Below are 14,632 nucleotides of genomic sequence, written 5' to 3' on the forward strand. Positions count from 1 at the left end.
ACATGAGAAATCAGACTTTACCGCAGAACATTTTTTTCTTTAAACTATTTCTGCACAGCAGAATCCCTGTGCAAAAGGCCATCTTTGTGCAAAATACACTTTTTTCGCTGTCCATGCACAAAACCACTGCAGATGAAGCCAGTTCCCAAGAACCCCAGCAGTAGCTGAGGAGTGACCCTTGATTCAACAGACACAAAAATAATATGCCTGTCAGGAGCCTGCTCAGAAGTTAAGAAAGTTTTGAGTCGGGATCCTTGGGTACAGAGCAATCTCTTTTCAGGGTTAATCACAGAATCACAGAATGGTAGGGGTTGGAAGGGACCTCTGGAGATCATCTTGTCCTGCCCCCTGCTTGAGCAGGGACACCCAGAGCAGGGGGCACAGGACCACGTCCAGGCGGGTTTTGAATATTTCCAGAGAAGGAGACTCCACAACCTCTCTGGCAGCCTGTTCCAGTGCTCTGTCACCCTCACAGAAAAGAAGTTTTTTCTCATGTTAAGGTGAAACTAACTGTGTTCCAGCTTGTGCCCGTTGGCCCTTGTCCTGTTGTCGGGCACCACTGAAAAGAGTCCAGCCCCATCCTCTTGACACCCATCCTTTAGATATTTTTAAGCATTGACAAGATCCCCCCTCCGTCTTCTCTTCTCCAGGCTGAACAAACCCAATTCTCTCAGCCTTTTCACATACGAAAGGTGCTCCAGTGCCGTGATCATCTTGGTAGCTCTCCGCTGAACTTGCTCAAGCAGTTACCTGTCCTTGCTTCAACTGTGGGGCCCAGAACTGAACACAGCACTCCAGATGTGGCCTCACTAAGGCGAGGTACAGGGGGAGGAAAAAGAGACACTGGTAGCAATAGCCGCACATGGAGGTTACCCCTGCGGGCCTCCCCGGGGCCCGAGCCGAGCTCCGGTGGGGCTCCAGTGCCGCTCAGTCTCCCAGCCGGCGATGAGGGGCGAGGGGGGGGCTCGGACAGAACCCTTGCTCCGCGGCTGCCATGGACTCTACCGCATAAACCACGATTTCCTGTGCGAACCCGACCGGAGCAGCCCCGAGGAGCTCTCCTCGGGCGGACGGGCAGGCGAGGAAAGCTGTTCCTCTCGTTAAAGGTGAAAACTCTCCCTCCCCTCACGGCTCGGCCGGTACAAGAACAGCCCGGTTCGCCCCGCCCTCCCCGCCGCCGCACGGTCACCGGGCCCCCGCCGCCGCCCGCCAAGCGAGAAACCCACCCACATCCGGGCACTGCCTCCCCCCCCCGCTTCCGGCGCGCGCTATTCCGCTTCCGGTGCGGCGGACCCCGGGACGGTGCCGGTTCCGTTGCCAGGGTGAGGGGCCGCACCGCGCTGTCGCGGGCCGGGGCTGGGGCCGGGGCGGGGGCCGGGGCGGGGTGGATCGGCGGTGGTACTGTGAGCCGTTGGGCTGCGGGGAGCGTCGCCGTGTCCCCGATCGCCGGGGCAGCCCCGTGGGTCTGGGCCTGAGCCCGTCCGTGTGCGGCGGAGGCCGGGCTTTACTGGGCCGGGGTGAGGCAGGGCCGGTCCTGTGGGGCGGGCCGGGGGCAGGCGGTTGTCACGGCCGCTTTGGTGTCCCCGTAGCGGGGCGGGAGCCGCTCCCCGGGGCCGGCAGCCGCGGGTGGGGTCTCCCCACTCGCCTCGCCCGGTGTCGCCGCTGGGGCAGCCCCGGTGGGACGCGGTGGGGGAGGGCGAGCCTCGGCCCCTGCTCCTGGGGCTGCTGGTCCGGGTGCGGCGGTGGCCGAAGCAGAGCAGCTGCGGGTTTGAAACCCCGCTCCTCCACCTGTTGCGGTGTGGCGGAGCGTGCCGCGGTCCCGCCTGCGCGGTGTCGCGCCTTCCGAGTTCTGGGTGTTTGGCGTTTGTGATTCATGTCGCTCCGTGAAAACTTACCGATGTGGATGTCTCTCTTCCAAATCTTGCAAGAAAAGTGGTGTAATGCGACAATTTAATTACAGCAACACTACTTCATCACTTTCTTTGATCCAGAGACCTTCCAACCCTTAGGCCCTTGGTGGTCCAAAGGGCTTGTAAGGGCTCTGAAAATGTAATTAACTAAACCCGGCTTCATTTCAGAAAGCATCAGTTTCACATGGCATCCAGCCCTGATGGTAGAAACTTTGAAAATCCCTGTAACTTTCGCTGCTTCTAATCTGTTTTCCTGTAATCATTGGTTCTGGTGTCCACACTCAGTCCCCATAGTGTTTTGGCATTGAATAAAGGTGTCTTATTTCTGCTTGGTGTTTCTGGTAACGCTGATCTTGACAGGACTGCAATTCAGTAAGGATAGATGGTTGGTCAAGTGCTCAGCTTTGGAGGGACGATCTTTTCAACTTAGCACTGGACAGAGAATTGAGAAGTTTTCTTGCAGTTCTTGCCCCATGCATTTTTTTTTTTTTTTGCAGAATGATTTGAGGAGTATGGTACAGGTGAGAAAACAGACAATAAACTCTTCTTTTTGTAAACTTAGTGTAAGGATTATGGGGAGGGATAATTTATGATAACGACCCTATGTATCAACATTGCTTGACACTGTGCAGCCTTAACCTCAGTTGAATTTCTGGTGCTTCTAAGACCCCTTGCCATGAGTCTTTTCCACAGGATAATGCCAGGTCCCTATCATATTTTGGGGGGGGGGGAAGTTCATTTTTCTGTGATACCTCTTTAATTTGTTTTCAGGGCTCTTACAGGGTATAGTGTGGAGGTGTGGCTTGTAGTGTCCTCAGCAAGCAGGTTGTATCTAGCCCTGTATTCCTCAGCTGGTCTGAGCTTGGTGGGTATGCCTGAGTCATTACTTGTTCGTTCCTAGTAGGCTATACTTTATAAATAAGGAGTATTTTGCCTCAGATCAGGTAACCTCTGAGAATACGGCGCTAGAGAGGAAGAGGAATCAGATTTTTGGATTCTGAGATTTTCCAGAATTGCCAGACCTGTATTTCTTGGTGTAATACATTTCTTGAAGGTGGATACCCTCAATTTTTTTTCACAGGTCTCCTCTCTCTTCCTTTTGAATATCAGTCTTTTGAGGACAGTCTCACCACTAGTGATGCAGAGGCCTTCTCTGCATCTCCTGACACTCTGTAACAGCCTTTTTATACCTTTCTATCTCCTTGATTCTCTGTTTCCAAGCTTTAACAGAAAAAGCATGTTGTTCTTCTTTCTGCATAAAGCTAAAAATCTTGGTTTTTTGCTGCGTTTAACGTAGGACTAAACTGTTAACTACAATTTGTATAAGTGATGCTGTGTAAATTAAAGATAGGGTAATTATGGTTGTTTTGTCAGCACTGCAATGAAAGTGCAGTTCTTATGGTGTAATTGCATTGGGTAGGTGTGTATTTTGGCTTTGTTTTCAAACTCCTACTTTGATATTGTTGTGCTGAGACATGACCTGCGGTGTGTATTACTGCAGGTATTGCACAGATCTTGGTGAAAGTGAACAGAGAAATGCAATGCTAAAAATGAACTGTTGAGTTCAGAACTATTTTTATGGTTTTCTATATTTTAGGTGTTTCATATTTGCTGTTTTGTTGTTACATACATAAAGATATCCATGGTTGGTTTGGTTGCATAATTAATGCAGGGGACGTTTCTGAGATCTGAAATGACTTTTATGATACTGCAGTACTCTGCTTGGGTGCTGGTTGTGCAGTGAACAGGCTGTACCTGCACAGAACACAAGGCAAATGAGCATATGCTGGAGCAAACGGTGAATGTGACATTGCTAAATACATTGAAGTGGAACTCAGAGCTCCAGTTTTAGTCCTGTTCTTTCTCCTGTAGTTTCAACATTTTACCAACGTGTTTGTCATCTGTTCATGCAAAGCAAAGAGCTCTTTGATGTCCAGCGTAATAAAAAAAAACAAAAATACTTTAAACAGACTGTATGGTTTGTCTTCTGAAAAGAGTAATTCTCCTATTTCTTCCTTATATGATCGTTGTATTTTCCTCCTGCAGCAGATTTTTCAGAATATAATACTGAACATATGCTTCAAGGATGTCTCTCTCTCTCATAATAAAATGGGGTGGACAGGAGTATACAATAACCTCACTATCAGAAGAAGACACGGTGTTAGATCTGAAGCAGTCTCTTAAAGGCCTTACTGGAGTGTTACCAGAGCGTCAAAAACTACTTGGACTTAAAATGAAGGGTAAATATTCATATTTATTTTTTGCTGTAGGTGTGCCTGAGATGTTTATGGACAAGCATCCTCTAAGCCTGGCCAGGGTGTGTATACTAACGGGGCATCTACCTCACAGGTCTAGCTTTTGAACAAACATAGGAATTTTATACATCACTGGATATTGTTTTTTATTGATACATCTACCTGGTCATTTTTTAATGGATGACATGGAAGTGTGGCAAATGTACGTTAAAAACAGTTAAATTGCTGCTGGCCAGACAAGCAACGTAACTGTATATAGAGGAGGATGATAATACAGCTTGGGGTGTTCTGGTGTTTGATGGGTAGCTTATTTCAACTAAGCATGAAATGCATTGACAGTTTTCTAAAACCTCCCTACCCCAGTAAAAAAAGTCATCTGCTTGCATTACAGGCAAGCCTGCAGACGATGATGTTAAGCTTGGAGCTCTCAAGTTGAAGCCAAACACTAAAATTATGATGATGGGCACTCGTGAAGAGAGTTTGGTAAATATTTTAAACATGAAAAGATGCTTCTGTATATGCCTCCTCATTACGATTTTAAATTTTGAATATTCCAGTAATCATTTCAAAAACAGTAGTACAGTAGATTTCTGTTGGTGTTTATTTTTCTGTGTAAAGTAAGCTTTTCTGCAGAACTCTGATAGCAGTGTATTCGTTAAACTCCCGTATTGTCCTGGACTTAAAGTACAAACTTATTATTATGATATTCATTGACTTCTCAAATCTGAACAATCATCAATATACTTTGTAATTCTTTCCACTAGTAAAGTGAAATAATTTTGGTTAAATAGTTTGGTTTTTTTCTGTAATGTGCAGGAACAGAAACTTGATATCCGTTGTTATTTTCCTGCAGTGATCCTAGTTATCTTTTATTATTATTCCTCTAGGAAGATGTCCTTGGGCCACCTCCTGACAATGATGATGTTGTCAATGACTTTGATATTGAAGAGGAAGTTGTGGAAGTAGAAAATAGGTTAGGAGTTTTAGTTATTAAAAAACAGTTCTGTTACGGAATGTACAGTATGCATTTTAATTAACTGTAACTTTTTGCACTGTCATATTAGGGAAGAAAATCTACTAAAAATTTCCCGCAGAGTTAAAGAATACAAAGTGGAAATTCTGAATCCTCCTAGAGAAGGAAAAAAACTGCTGGTGCTAGATGTTGATTATACGCTATTTGGTGAGATTTTCTGCAACTTATGGGTTTTCTTTGTTTAAGAGGTCAGTTTATTTGCCAGTTCATGTTTCCTGATTGTTGCTTTACAAATCTTCTTCAGTAACTGTGGTATGTGTTGTACTATATAACTTCTGCTTTGTAATATTGTGGGGCCTTCTCATATTTTAAAAAGCATTGGGCTTTGTAATGTTGCATATTGTTGATTTTAGTGCGGCAACTCTTTACTTTCTGCAAGGAGATGTAAAAAAGTAGCAATTTAGTATTTTATCCAAATAATCTTTCTCTTGGCCAACTTGTATCTTGGACATCACAGTGGCAGGGCGAGATATTATGAAATAACAGTCTCTGTTTGTACCTGATTGATTCTATTTCTGGGGGCGTGGGAAAATAGCTTCAAATCTTATTTCCAGATCATTACTAAACAGGCATAAAAACATGTTTTGCTTGAAAATTCTGTCAGACTTGGTTTTTTGGAAGCCAGAGGTTTTTTTCTGACTTAATTTTCTGTGATGTAGGTGTGTCATGGCAGCTTGACTACCAGCAGTAAATAATAGCTTGCCTGATTCCTTTTCCTTAGCTTGCCTTTTTGATGAGATTTGTTTACAAACTAAGATCAAAATTCAACCTATTACTGAGTTTATTTAGAATTCATTTAACTTATTTAGAGATCTTCTGCTAGTAGAATTTGACAGCCGTTTTCTAATTGGAACAGGCAACATTTACATGTCTGAAGTAAGCTTGATATATGTTCACAAAATTAACTGGAATAGGTTTGAAGCGAGCTGTTTCATATCTGGGCTGTTAGAAATTTGCTAAGTTGCCCAGATGAACTAATTGGCCTGACTCTTCAAAGATATTCAGACTCACAGATCTCTGACTTAGTTATTAGCTAAGCACTCAAATACCTGTAAGGGTCAAGAGATAAATATCCCCTCTGCTTCTTCCCTCCACCTTTAAAACGGGAATGGTATTTTGCTATGAATTCATTTGTGAATTTTAAAGTGCCCCGGTGCTTCCCCCATGAAACTCTTCAGGGCTCTGGATAGATAGGAGAGTCAGATTGAACTTTCATTATTAAAGTTTAAGTTATTAATCTCATATTCTTTTTAGACCACAGATCATGTGCTGAAACTGGGGTAGAACTGATGAGGCCATACCTTCATGAATTCCTGACATCTGCATATGAGGATTATGATATTGTAATTTGGTGTAAGTTTTATAATCAATACCTAAGACTCTATTGTAAATTATCGTTCAGAGCAGAGACTCCAGGTGGGACATTTTTATATTGCTTTTTAGTGTGAATCACAATATCTAAAATAATACATGAATGCTAAGCTGTAATACATTCAGCAGGAACATTCACACAGCTATTAAAGCTATTTTAGAAAAATAGTAATTCTTACGTGAAAAAACACCACATACTACTCACGTGAATGGATCTAATCACAGTATAAAGCTCAGCATCACTTTACTGAGTGTTATTTTGTACAAACAAGCGCTTGAAGTAACAGAATTGTAAAATGAACATTCAAACATTCTTTGATAGCTATCTTTACAAATAATCTCCTTCCAAACAAGAAGTAGTGAACTGCCAAATGAACCAAACTCTCCTGTGAACAGTGGTTGATCGTTAGCCTTTGCATGCTGTTTCCGTTCCTGTCCAACAGCTGGAGAACAGACTTCAGCCAGTGCAGAGTTTAAACCATATTAAAATTGTATTACAACATTTAATTTTCATCGTCTGGAACAATGTTTCCACATATCCTTAGATTAGTGGGCAATATTGACACTTTGTCCTTTCCAGGCCTTGTGTATTCTTACCATTGCTTCCAGGAGAAAAACCTGCAAATGCAGTATGGTTCCTCAAACAAGATGTAGCCCACTTGTTATGGTCCTGCAGACTGTAGTTCAGTAACAGCTGATCAAGAAAATGGTTTAAATACATGCAGTGCTTCATCTAGTTGTTGATTTTAAAAGTAAGCTTTTTCTAAATAAAAACCACCTTCCATGAAGGAAGACTGTCTTCAAGGCCCTAAAAGCTGTAACAATTTTAGAAAGGTCCATCCTTAAATTTTGTGTAGGTATTAGATATGCTAAGTGAACAGTTTCTTGGCTTATTTCTTTTTTGCCTGTCAATGACTTATTTTGATAAAGTATTCTTTGTTTTCTCCCTCTTGTTTCAGCTGCTACTAATATGAAGTGGATTGAAGCTAAAATGAAAGTAAGTTGTTCTGAAAATGTGTGATTTGTTTATAGTCTGGCTGGCTGTTTATGTAGTTGGACTCATGCTGTGCATTGTAGAGCGGGTTAGCAACTGGGGAGGTTGTAGGAATCACAACCCGAGTTTTTTAAATCTTCATAGTCACTTTAAATTATCTTTGTCACAAAACTAGACTAAATCTAATTTTAGAATTCCACACAAACTATCAGCAGTAGGTGCTAAATTTAACAGAACTTAACACAAGTCAGTACCTGCTGAAACTTAGATTAGTCACGCAGCCTTCACAGTTGCTTTCATCTTACCTCTAATTATAGAATTCTAGTCTTTAAGTGGAACATAATTTTTTTTAAAGGAGCAGACAGATGTGTGCTGGAGTAGGTTATCAGGAGGAAACTCTTTTCATATTTATCTTGTACCTCTTGCAGCTGTGTGGTTCTGTTGCTTCCTCTGCCTTATTAAACATCCGTAAGAGCTCTTTCAATCCTAGTTTCTTCCGTACCTAAATCAGGCAATGAGCCAGTTTTACACAGCTGACCTAGTGGTAAACATATTTACAGTCAGGCTTAGCTGTAAATCTAACGAGCTTACTAAGAATTGCTGTACGTTTGGTTTGTGGGTTGAGGTTTTTTATGCTTATAAATCAAAGCTTGTTTCCATTCAGGGAAAACTTTTCCAAATATAAGCTGTTGTATCTCCACTGTTTTATAGAATAACCATTTTTTTCAGGTTTTAACGGAGCAAAGCACATTTTCCAGTGTTCTCTTCCTCAAAAGAATGAATTGCTACAATTTTTCTAAATAAACAAAAATGCCTCAGAGTGATCTCAAAATGAGAACCTTTAATCAGAGCTATGAAGTAGAGTTAGTGCATGTAAAATCAGTGTTGAGCCTTGCAAACATTGCACTTTTTGTGGCAGTTACATCTCTGTTTGTGTTGCGTCTGTCAGTGTAGTGCTAGGATTCAATCTTGTGGAAAACCATTGTTCAAAACCAGGCTGTTTTCCATGCATTGGTCACCTTTCTACGTTTCTAGGTCACCTTTCCAGCCCTTTCCTACGTTACTGAATCATAACCTTTCCGTGCGTACTCCTGGGTCTTGATCAGTTGAGATTCCTGCCACTAGATGCCAACTGCTGTTTCTTCTTAAACCGAGGGCACCAGGGGTGCTTACCTCTAAAAGTTTCACTTTTTGTCTGGGAACAGTGATCCCAGCAATACCTGCCATTAGACTTTTTGTTTTAAACTACAAAGCAGGAACAGCCTTAAAAGGAAGGGAGTATCAGATAACCAAGTTTAATCTCTCATTTACCATCTACTTATGCCTGGAATTCAGACAGTCTAGAACAGCTAGTTTTTTCAGTGTAACAGGACACTGAGCCAGGTAGGTAGTGCTTTTCATTTGCAAGATTCACTTTTTCATGTAAAAGAAATAAATTAAATGTGGCTGGATATCTGCAAGAGAGCTGCTGCAGTGGATACTTTCTCCTTGTTGTGTAGCTTTGCACATTACTGCTGTTGCGAACACCATAAATTAAGTCAGCAATATCTATGTTATAACATATTGGCAGATTTTATTATTACTTTTCAGCTTTGTAAAGGATTTGAAATTGAAATGATGCTCTCTCATCTAGTCAAAGGTTGGGTTTGTTTTTTTTTTCTAAAAAAGATGAATGTTCCTTAGAGTCTTTATTTCAGGAGTTACCAAATCTTTAAAGTGTTAACTGACAGACTTCTGACAAACATTGGCTGTCTTGGACATGTGTAGGAGGAAAGGATAACAGTGAACTGTTGCTGTATATTTTGTCCTTGATTGGTCTGTGATTTGTTGCAACTTACCGGAAGGAACAAATAGCAGACAGTACACAGCTGCTATCCTTGCTAGAGATATTGAGTAAAGTTGATGCATGTAGAACTTGTGAGAGACGATGCAAGAAGGTATGACCAAAATCTGTATTTTGCCTTTTCTGCAAAGCTGCTTTGATTTTATGCTGACTTCAGTTGATAAGTTTCTGATAGTAAACACTATAAAAATAAATTCCTATTAGTTTTTTTTTTTTCTCGTGGTAGAATGGTGTGCTTTTATGATTCTCATTGCATACAAAAAATTTGAAACTGCTCAGATACCTATTTTTAGTGTGTCTCTGGTAATCCTCAGCAGCTCACCCTTTGACAAACAGCGTATTATAGTCGTGGTTTCAGTTGTACAGCCATAAAACTGTCATAATTAGAAGCTTTAATAATAAATCCTTGTGATGCAGGAGCTTGGGGTGAGTACCAATGCAAACTACAAGATAACTTTCATGTTGGACAGTGCTGCCATGATAACAGTGCACACTCCTAGAAGGGGGCTAATAGATGTAAGTACCTATTTTTTCCTGATCTTTTTTCTACATTCAACTGACATGTTATCATACCCCTTTGAAATATTCAGCAATAAAGTTGTGCTGGAGTTTTCATGCGGGAAAACAGCAAGAATCTTGGAAGCATAGGGGGTTTTTTCCTACTGAAATTCTCTATTAATGTTTTATGTTGAGTAGTACATTCAGGTGACACTGCTTTCAAATCAAATAGTAGATAACTGCTGCAAGAAAATTTAGTACCGAGAAAAAGGTTTTCTTCAGTGTGGGGCATATTTAGTACATTATACTATTTCACATCTCTTCCCTTTTTAAAGCCCAACTACCTGCTAATTTTTCAGCAAAAGAATACAAGTGTCCATTCAAGTTTGGACTCAAGTTCCTATAGACTGGTATTTTCATCTCCTGAATATGATCTGATTTACCTCAGGTGCCTTGTATGTGTTATTTTTGTAGGTGAAGCCTCTTGGTGTTATCTGGGGAAAATTTTCAGAATATTACAGCAAAAAAAATACTATTATGTTTGATGATATTGGCCGAAACTTCCTAATGAATCCACAAAATGGACTCAAGGTAATTTTCACTGGAATTCTCATTTATTACTGTTTTTTCTTATACTTCAAGTAGTACTTTCTCATGCTTCTTTGCTGTATCATAAATAAAGACTATTCTTAGCTAGCAAATATGCATGTTTTGTTTTGGTTTTTTATTTAGATTGCCTTTTGTCTGGACTAATATTTCCCTACTAGTAGTATTAAATAAGCTTTGTTTCAGTATTAAGTGAGCTTTTAAGAGACTATCAAAATAAAGAAATTATGATTTCTGTTTAAATTATACCTGCGAGCTGCAATCAAGCTGGGCAGTGCGCTGACAGGCACTATTGAAATATGTGGTGCTCAATCTCAAGAGTGGTTATATTCAGAAAATACATCAAATAACAAGTGGCTGTACTTCATGGTAATATGCCAGTGTAATAGCAAGCATCCTGTTCTGGGAAATAATTAATACCTTGAGCCACTTTGACTGCAAAACAGCAAGTATTTCATTTTATAAAATTGTCAACCAGTTCATGCTCCGTCTGTGCTGGTTCTGAATTAGAAGAATGCAGCTTAAATTTCTACTTATATATGATGGTTCAGCAGTATGGTACTAAAAGAACCCTCATAAATTTCTTCTAAAAAAAAGATGTTTTCAAATGCAGAAATCCAAGATTATGTTTCTTTGAAAGTATCCATGATGTGAAGAGGATAGCAGTTGATGAGATCTAGCAAGATCTAGCAAGATGATGTTAATTGGAACTGTACAGTGTTAGGAGAATGGGGAATAGCAAAGATCTTGCTGGCAGAGGATTATCCAGAGAGCTCCCTCTAGCTCAGATTTGAAAGGTGTTTGTCAAAATGTTAGCTGCAGACCAGAACGTTGAATCACTAAAACAAGGCACAGGTATAATGTATTCCAAGCTTAAAGCTGTTGTCAGACAAGCTTTATTTCTGACATCTTTTTTTCACAGGAGCTGTGATTGTAGTCAAATGCTTTTTGTTGAAAAAAAGCATCTGGCTCCAGTGATGCCACGTAACTCATAAAGCACAGCTGAAAACCCCTCACATTCCTGCAAAAATACCTATGAAATCATAGTAGAAAATGTGACAATTAATTTCAGATCATTTTATCATTCTGTCTGACTGGGAGGGGAAGGCTTGAAGAAGTGCAAGACAAAAGAGATTTCTTCCTGGTGGGCACGCAAGGCAAAACCCTACAGTCTAGTTTGAGTGAATAACAAGACAAATTGGATGTGGCCACTAATGGAAAAGGTTTCTCTTCCTTAAAAAGTTATAGTACTGAAAATATATTTTAATTAGGTGGGAAGTGACAGAGAATCAGAAGCATTTTTCTTACTTTGAGCAAATGGTTACACCCAGTTTATTTATTTTGTATAGATAAGGCCTTTTATGAAAGCACATTTAAATCGGGATAAAGACAAGGAGCTTCTAAAGCTCACTCAATACCTCAAAGAAATAGCAAAATTAGATGACTTTTTGGAGCTGAATCACAAACATTGGGAAAGGTAAGAACAAAGTCAAAATTCTTTCTTCTTTCTGTCCCTGACCCCACTGTGTTTTGCTTGAGGTTGTCTGTAGAAAGACCAGGAAGAACTGAGCTGATGAACTTTGACATCACTTACAGTTATGAAGGTCCTTTAGTTTGAGTAGGATTTTAATAAGACTATAGTGTCTGGGCTGCTTCCCTAAAAGGATAAGATTTTGGCAGAATGGACCTTTTTTTTCATACTTCTCCAGCATTTGGGACCACTGATTGTTTTCAGTGACGCAATTATGCTTCCTAAAGGGAAAAGAATTTTTGAAGGAACCTGATCCCTGGAAATCTCCCTCTTTCCACCCCTACAAAGCTAGGCTGTCAGTCCAGACCTCAGGTCTGTGGTTACGGAACAACTTTTCTGGCGGTTACCTCAGGGGTTTGGGGCATTACATTGTGGTTCTCAGGCACTATCCAGGTTGTATGGTATTACAGTATCCATGGGGTCTGAAATGTAAGTTACCATGTTATGAATGAGAGTTTCCCAAATGCTTAGGGCACCAGTTAGCATCCTATTTCTTGCTGGAGAATGATTAGCTGAAGTGTTTGGGCAAAATTCTTCTTAATGGTTTTATGCAACAGCCTGAAGTTTCAATACAGGTGGAAAAAAGTATGTACAATATGCTATTTGAAAAACACTCATTCAGTGCTTGAATTAACAGCTTTGCAAACTTGATACAATTTTCTTTCGTGTTTCTGATTACACCAGAAGGTCAAATCTTAAACTTTAAAAGCAGCAAAATTCACTGGACATTTCACACTGTCAGTTAAATTGGTTGGATTTTTTTCTAGCGTTTTTGCAAAGACTTCAGTGTCACCACATAGCCAGATTGCTCCAGGTGTAGTGGTAAGGGAACTCTGAGGTCAGAAAACAAGCATTTTGGAGTATCTCAGATTCTCAAAAGAAGCTAGTGGAGGACTGTTCTTTCCAGGTTATGCTAGATGACTGTTCATTAAATTCTTGAATTTATTTGAAGGAGTGCCATATCTAATGGGCCTTTTTATCTTAAAGGATATGATAGCTACTTTTCCAACTGATGTCATCTTCAACCTCTTGGAATAAAACACGTTTCTGTTTCCTTCCTCCCGTTTGTTTAAAAAACCTAACAGAGTATCTAAAAAATGGCTTTGAATTACTGTAAGATAACCTGCCGTTGATTTGAAAGAACGTTGAAATCAAATAAAATCATAAGTAGCATTGACCACATTTCTAATTTTTGGTTATCTATAAATATCAATAGATTGCTAGTGAGAAAAGAAAGCAGATTCATACTTTGAGTTTATAAAAGGTACTAGATATATTTGTGCCAATCGCTTATTTTGTGAAAAACTGTACTTTTGTTTCTTTCAGGTATCTTTCAAAGAAGCAAGGACAATAATGCTAATAAAATTGTGTGGCACTGAATTGAAGGGGACATAACTAAGATCATTGGACTTTTCCTTGCTTTTATGCTAGAGTATAATAGTGCTGGACACTGGATCCAATGCCAGAATGACTGCTTTACTTGGTCTTCCAGGTGGTTGGTTGTGGGTTTTTTTTAAAAGATCACAGCAATAAGCTCAAAGTGGGAGAAACAAGTCAGTTCCTTTTTCTTGCATTCAGTTCTGGTGTTACTACTTAAAATACTTTCCTCTCCTTTGCTGCCGGAGTGCAACCATAACCATTAAAGACCAAAACCATTCTGAAACTAGAAAAAAAAAATACCTAGACCAAAAAAGTTGAGTAAGGAGCCAACCTTGACAGTGTATGAATTGTATAAGCCCTCTATTCCCTCCATCTTTAGAAACAGTCTCCCTCTCCCATTCCAGTATTTAAGTCTATAAATTACAAGTTGTCTAAGTTTGGTATGTATTAGTATGTCAGTGTTTCTCTGTGCAAGACAGTAAGATGGGAAAGTACCACCTCTGTGGCCGATTTATTCCAGTGTGTGAACTTGTACTATAAAGCAGTGTTTACTGGAAGACAAAAGATTGAAGTTTGGGGGAGAGAAACCCACTCTTACTTGGTAAGTGAAAAGCAGTCTGCCTGAAAAATTCTCATATGTCAGATACAGGGTTTAAACCTCAGATGGGAAAGTCACATTCCTAACAAAGCATGAACGAAACCCTTGTTCTCTTCTAGCTAAATCTTGTCAAAGTGCAAACACTGTATTTAAATACAATATTCAGCCATACTGTTCTTAAAATATCATTTACTTGCGCTGCTTATGCCTGCACTATAGAAGTGTGATGTGACTGCTGTTTGCATTACCAACACTTGTGCATTATGCAGTTCATGTATTTGAAAGAAGACTGACCCTTTCAAATAAAAATGGTATATATTGTTCTTAAGGAACTATAGCAGTTGTGTAAATAATAAATACCTTTTTTTTCATAATTTGTCCTGTGCTGTCTTAAATATCTAGTTTGCATAATAGAGAAGACATTGATAATCTTATTTTTGGTTTTTTAGGGTGTTTCTTTGGATTCCAGAGACACCAGTTTTGCATCAGTAGTTAAGTAAGGGACTGGTATGTGCCACTGCAGATTAGGGCCGTGGTGTTGAATAGTAACGCGCCTAGCTGCCTGCGAGAGGAACCTTGACAGCAAATGTCAGAATGTCAGGACAGCAGACAC

General features: G+C 40.3%; 1 protein-coding gene across 2 annotated transcripts; it reads left to right on the forward strand.

Annotated features, from left to right (window-relative positions):
- The first annotated feature begins 1,253 nt into the window (after positions 1–1,253).
- UBLCP1 (ubiquitin like domain containing CTD phosphatase 1) lies at positions 1,254–14,387 on the forward strand. 2 transcript variants are annotated; one of them, XM_064458576.1, is made up of 11 exons: positions 1,254–1,322; positions 3,957–4,150; positions 4,557–4,648; positions 5,053–5,138; positions 5,230–5,345; positions 6,453–6,551; positions 7,529–7,566; positions 9,824–9,922; positions 10,379–10,495; positions 11,860–11,987; positions 13,368–14,387. In XM_064458576.1, the coding sequence occupies exons 2-11, from the start codon at positions 3,997–3,999 to the stop codon at positions 13,393–13,395; spliced, it is 957 nt and encodes a 318-aa protein (XP_064314646.1). In that variant the 5' UTR covers positions 1,254–1,322; positions 3,957–3,996; the 3' UTR covers positions 13,396–14,387. The 2 variants fall into 2 exon arrangements, with proteins under 2 accessions (XP_064314646.1, XP_064314647.1); XM_064458577.1 differs by having other exon boundaries at positions 1,262–1,322; positions 3,960–4,150.
- The last annotated feature ends 245 nt before the right edge of the window (positions 14,388–14,632 follow it).

The sequence above is a fragment of the Phalacrocorax carbo genome, chromosome 8 (assembly GCF_963921805.1).
Source record: "Phalacrocorax carbo chromosome 8, bPhaCar2.1, whole genome shotgun sequence".
NCBI classification, from domain to species: Eukaryota; Metazoa; Chordata; class Aves; order Suliformes; family Phalacrocoracidae; genus Phalacrocorax; species Phalacrocorax carbo.

Excerpts from the sequence above, each read along its gene's own strand:
- UBLCP1 (XM_064458576.1), top strand. The coding sequence starts at position 3,997 with ATGTCTCTCTCTCTCATAATAAAATGGGGTGGACAGGAGTATACAATA. Across the intron at positions 5,346-6,452 it reads TGTTGATTATACGCTATTTG|ACCACAGATCATGTGCTGAA; the intron begins GTGAGATTTTCT and ends TATTCTTTTTAG. Across the intron at positions 11,988-13,367 it reads AATCACAAACATTGGGAAAG|GTATCTTTCAAAGAAGCAAG; the intron begins GTAAGAACAAAG and ends TGTTTCTTTCAG.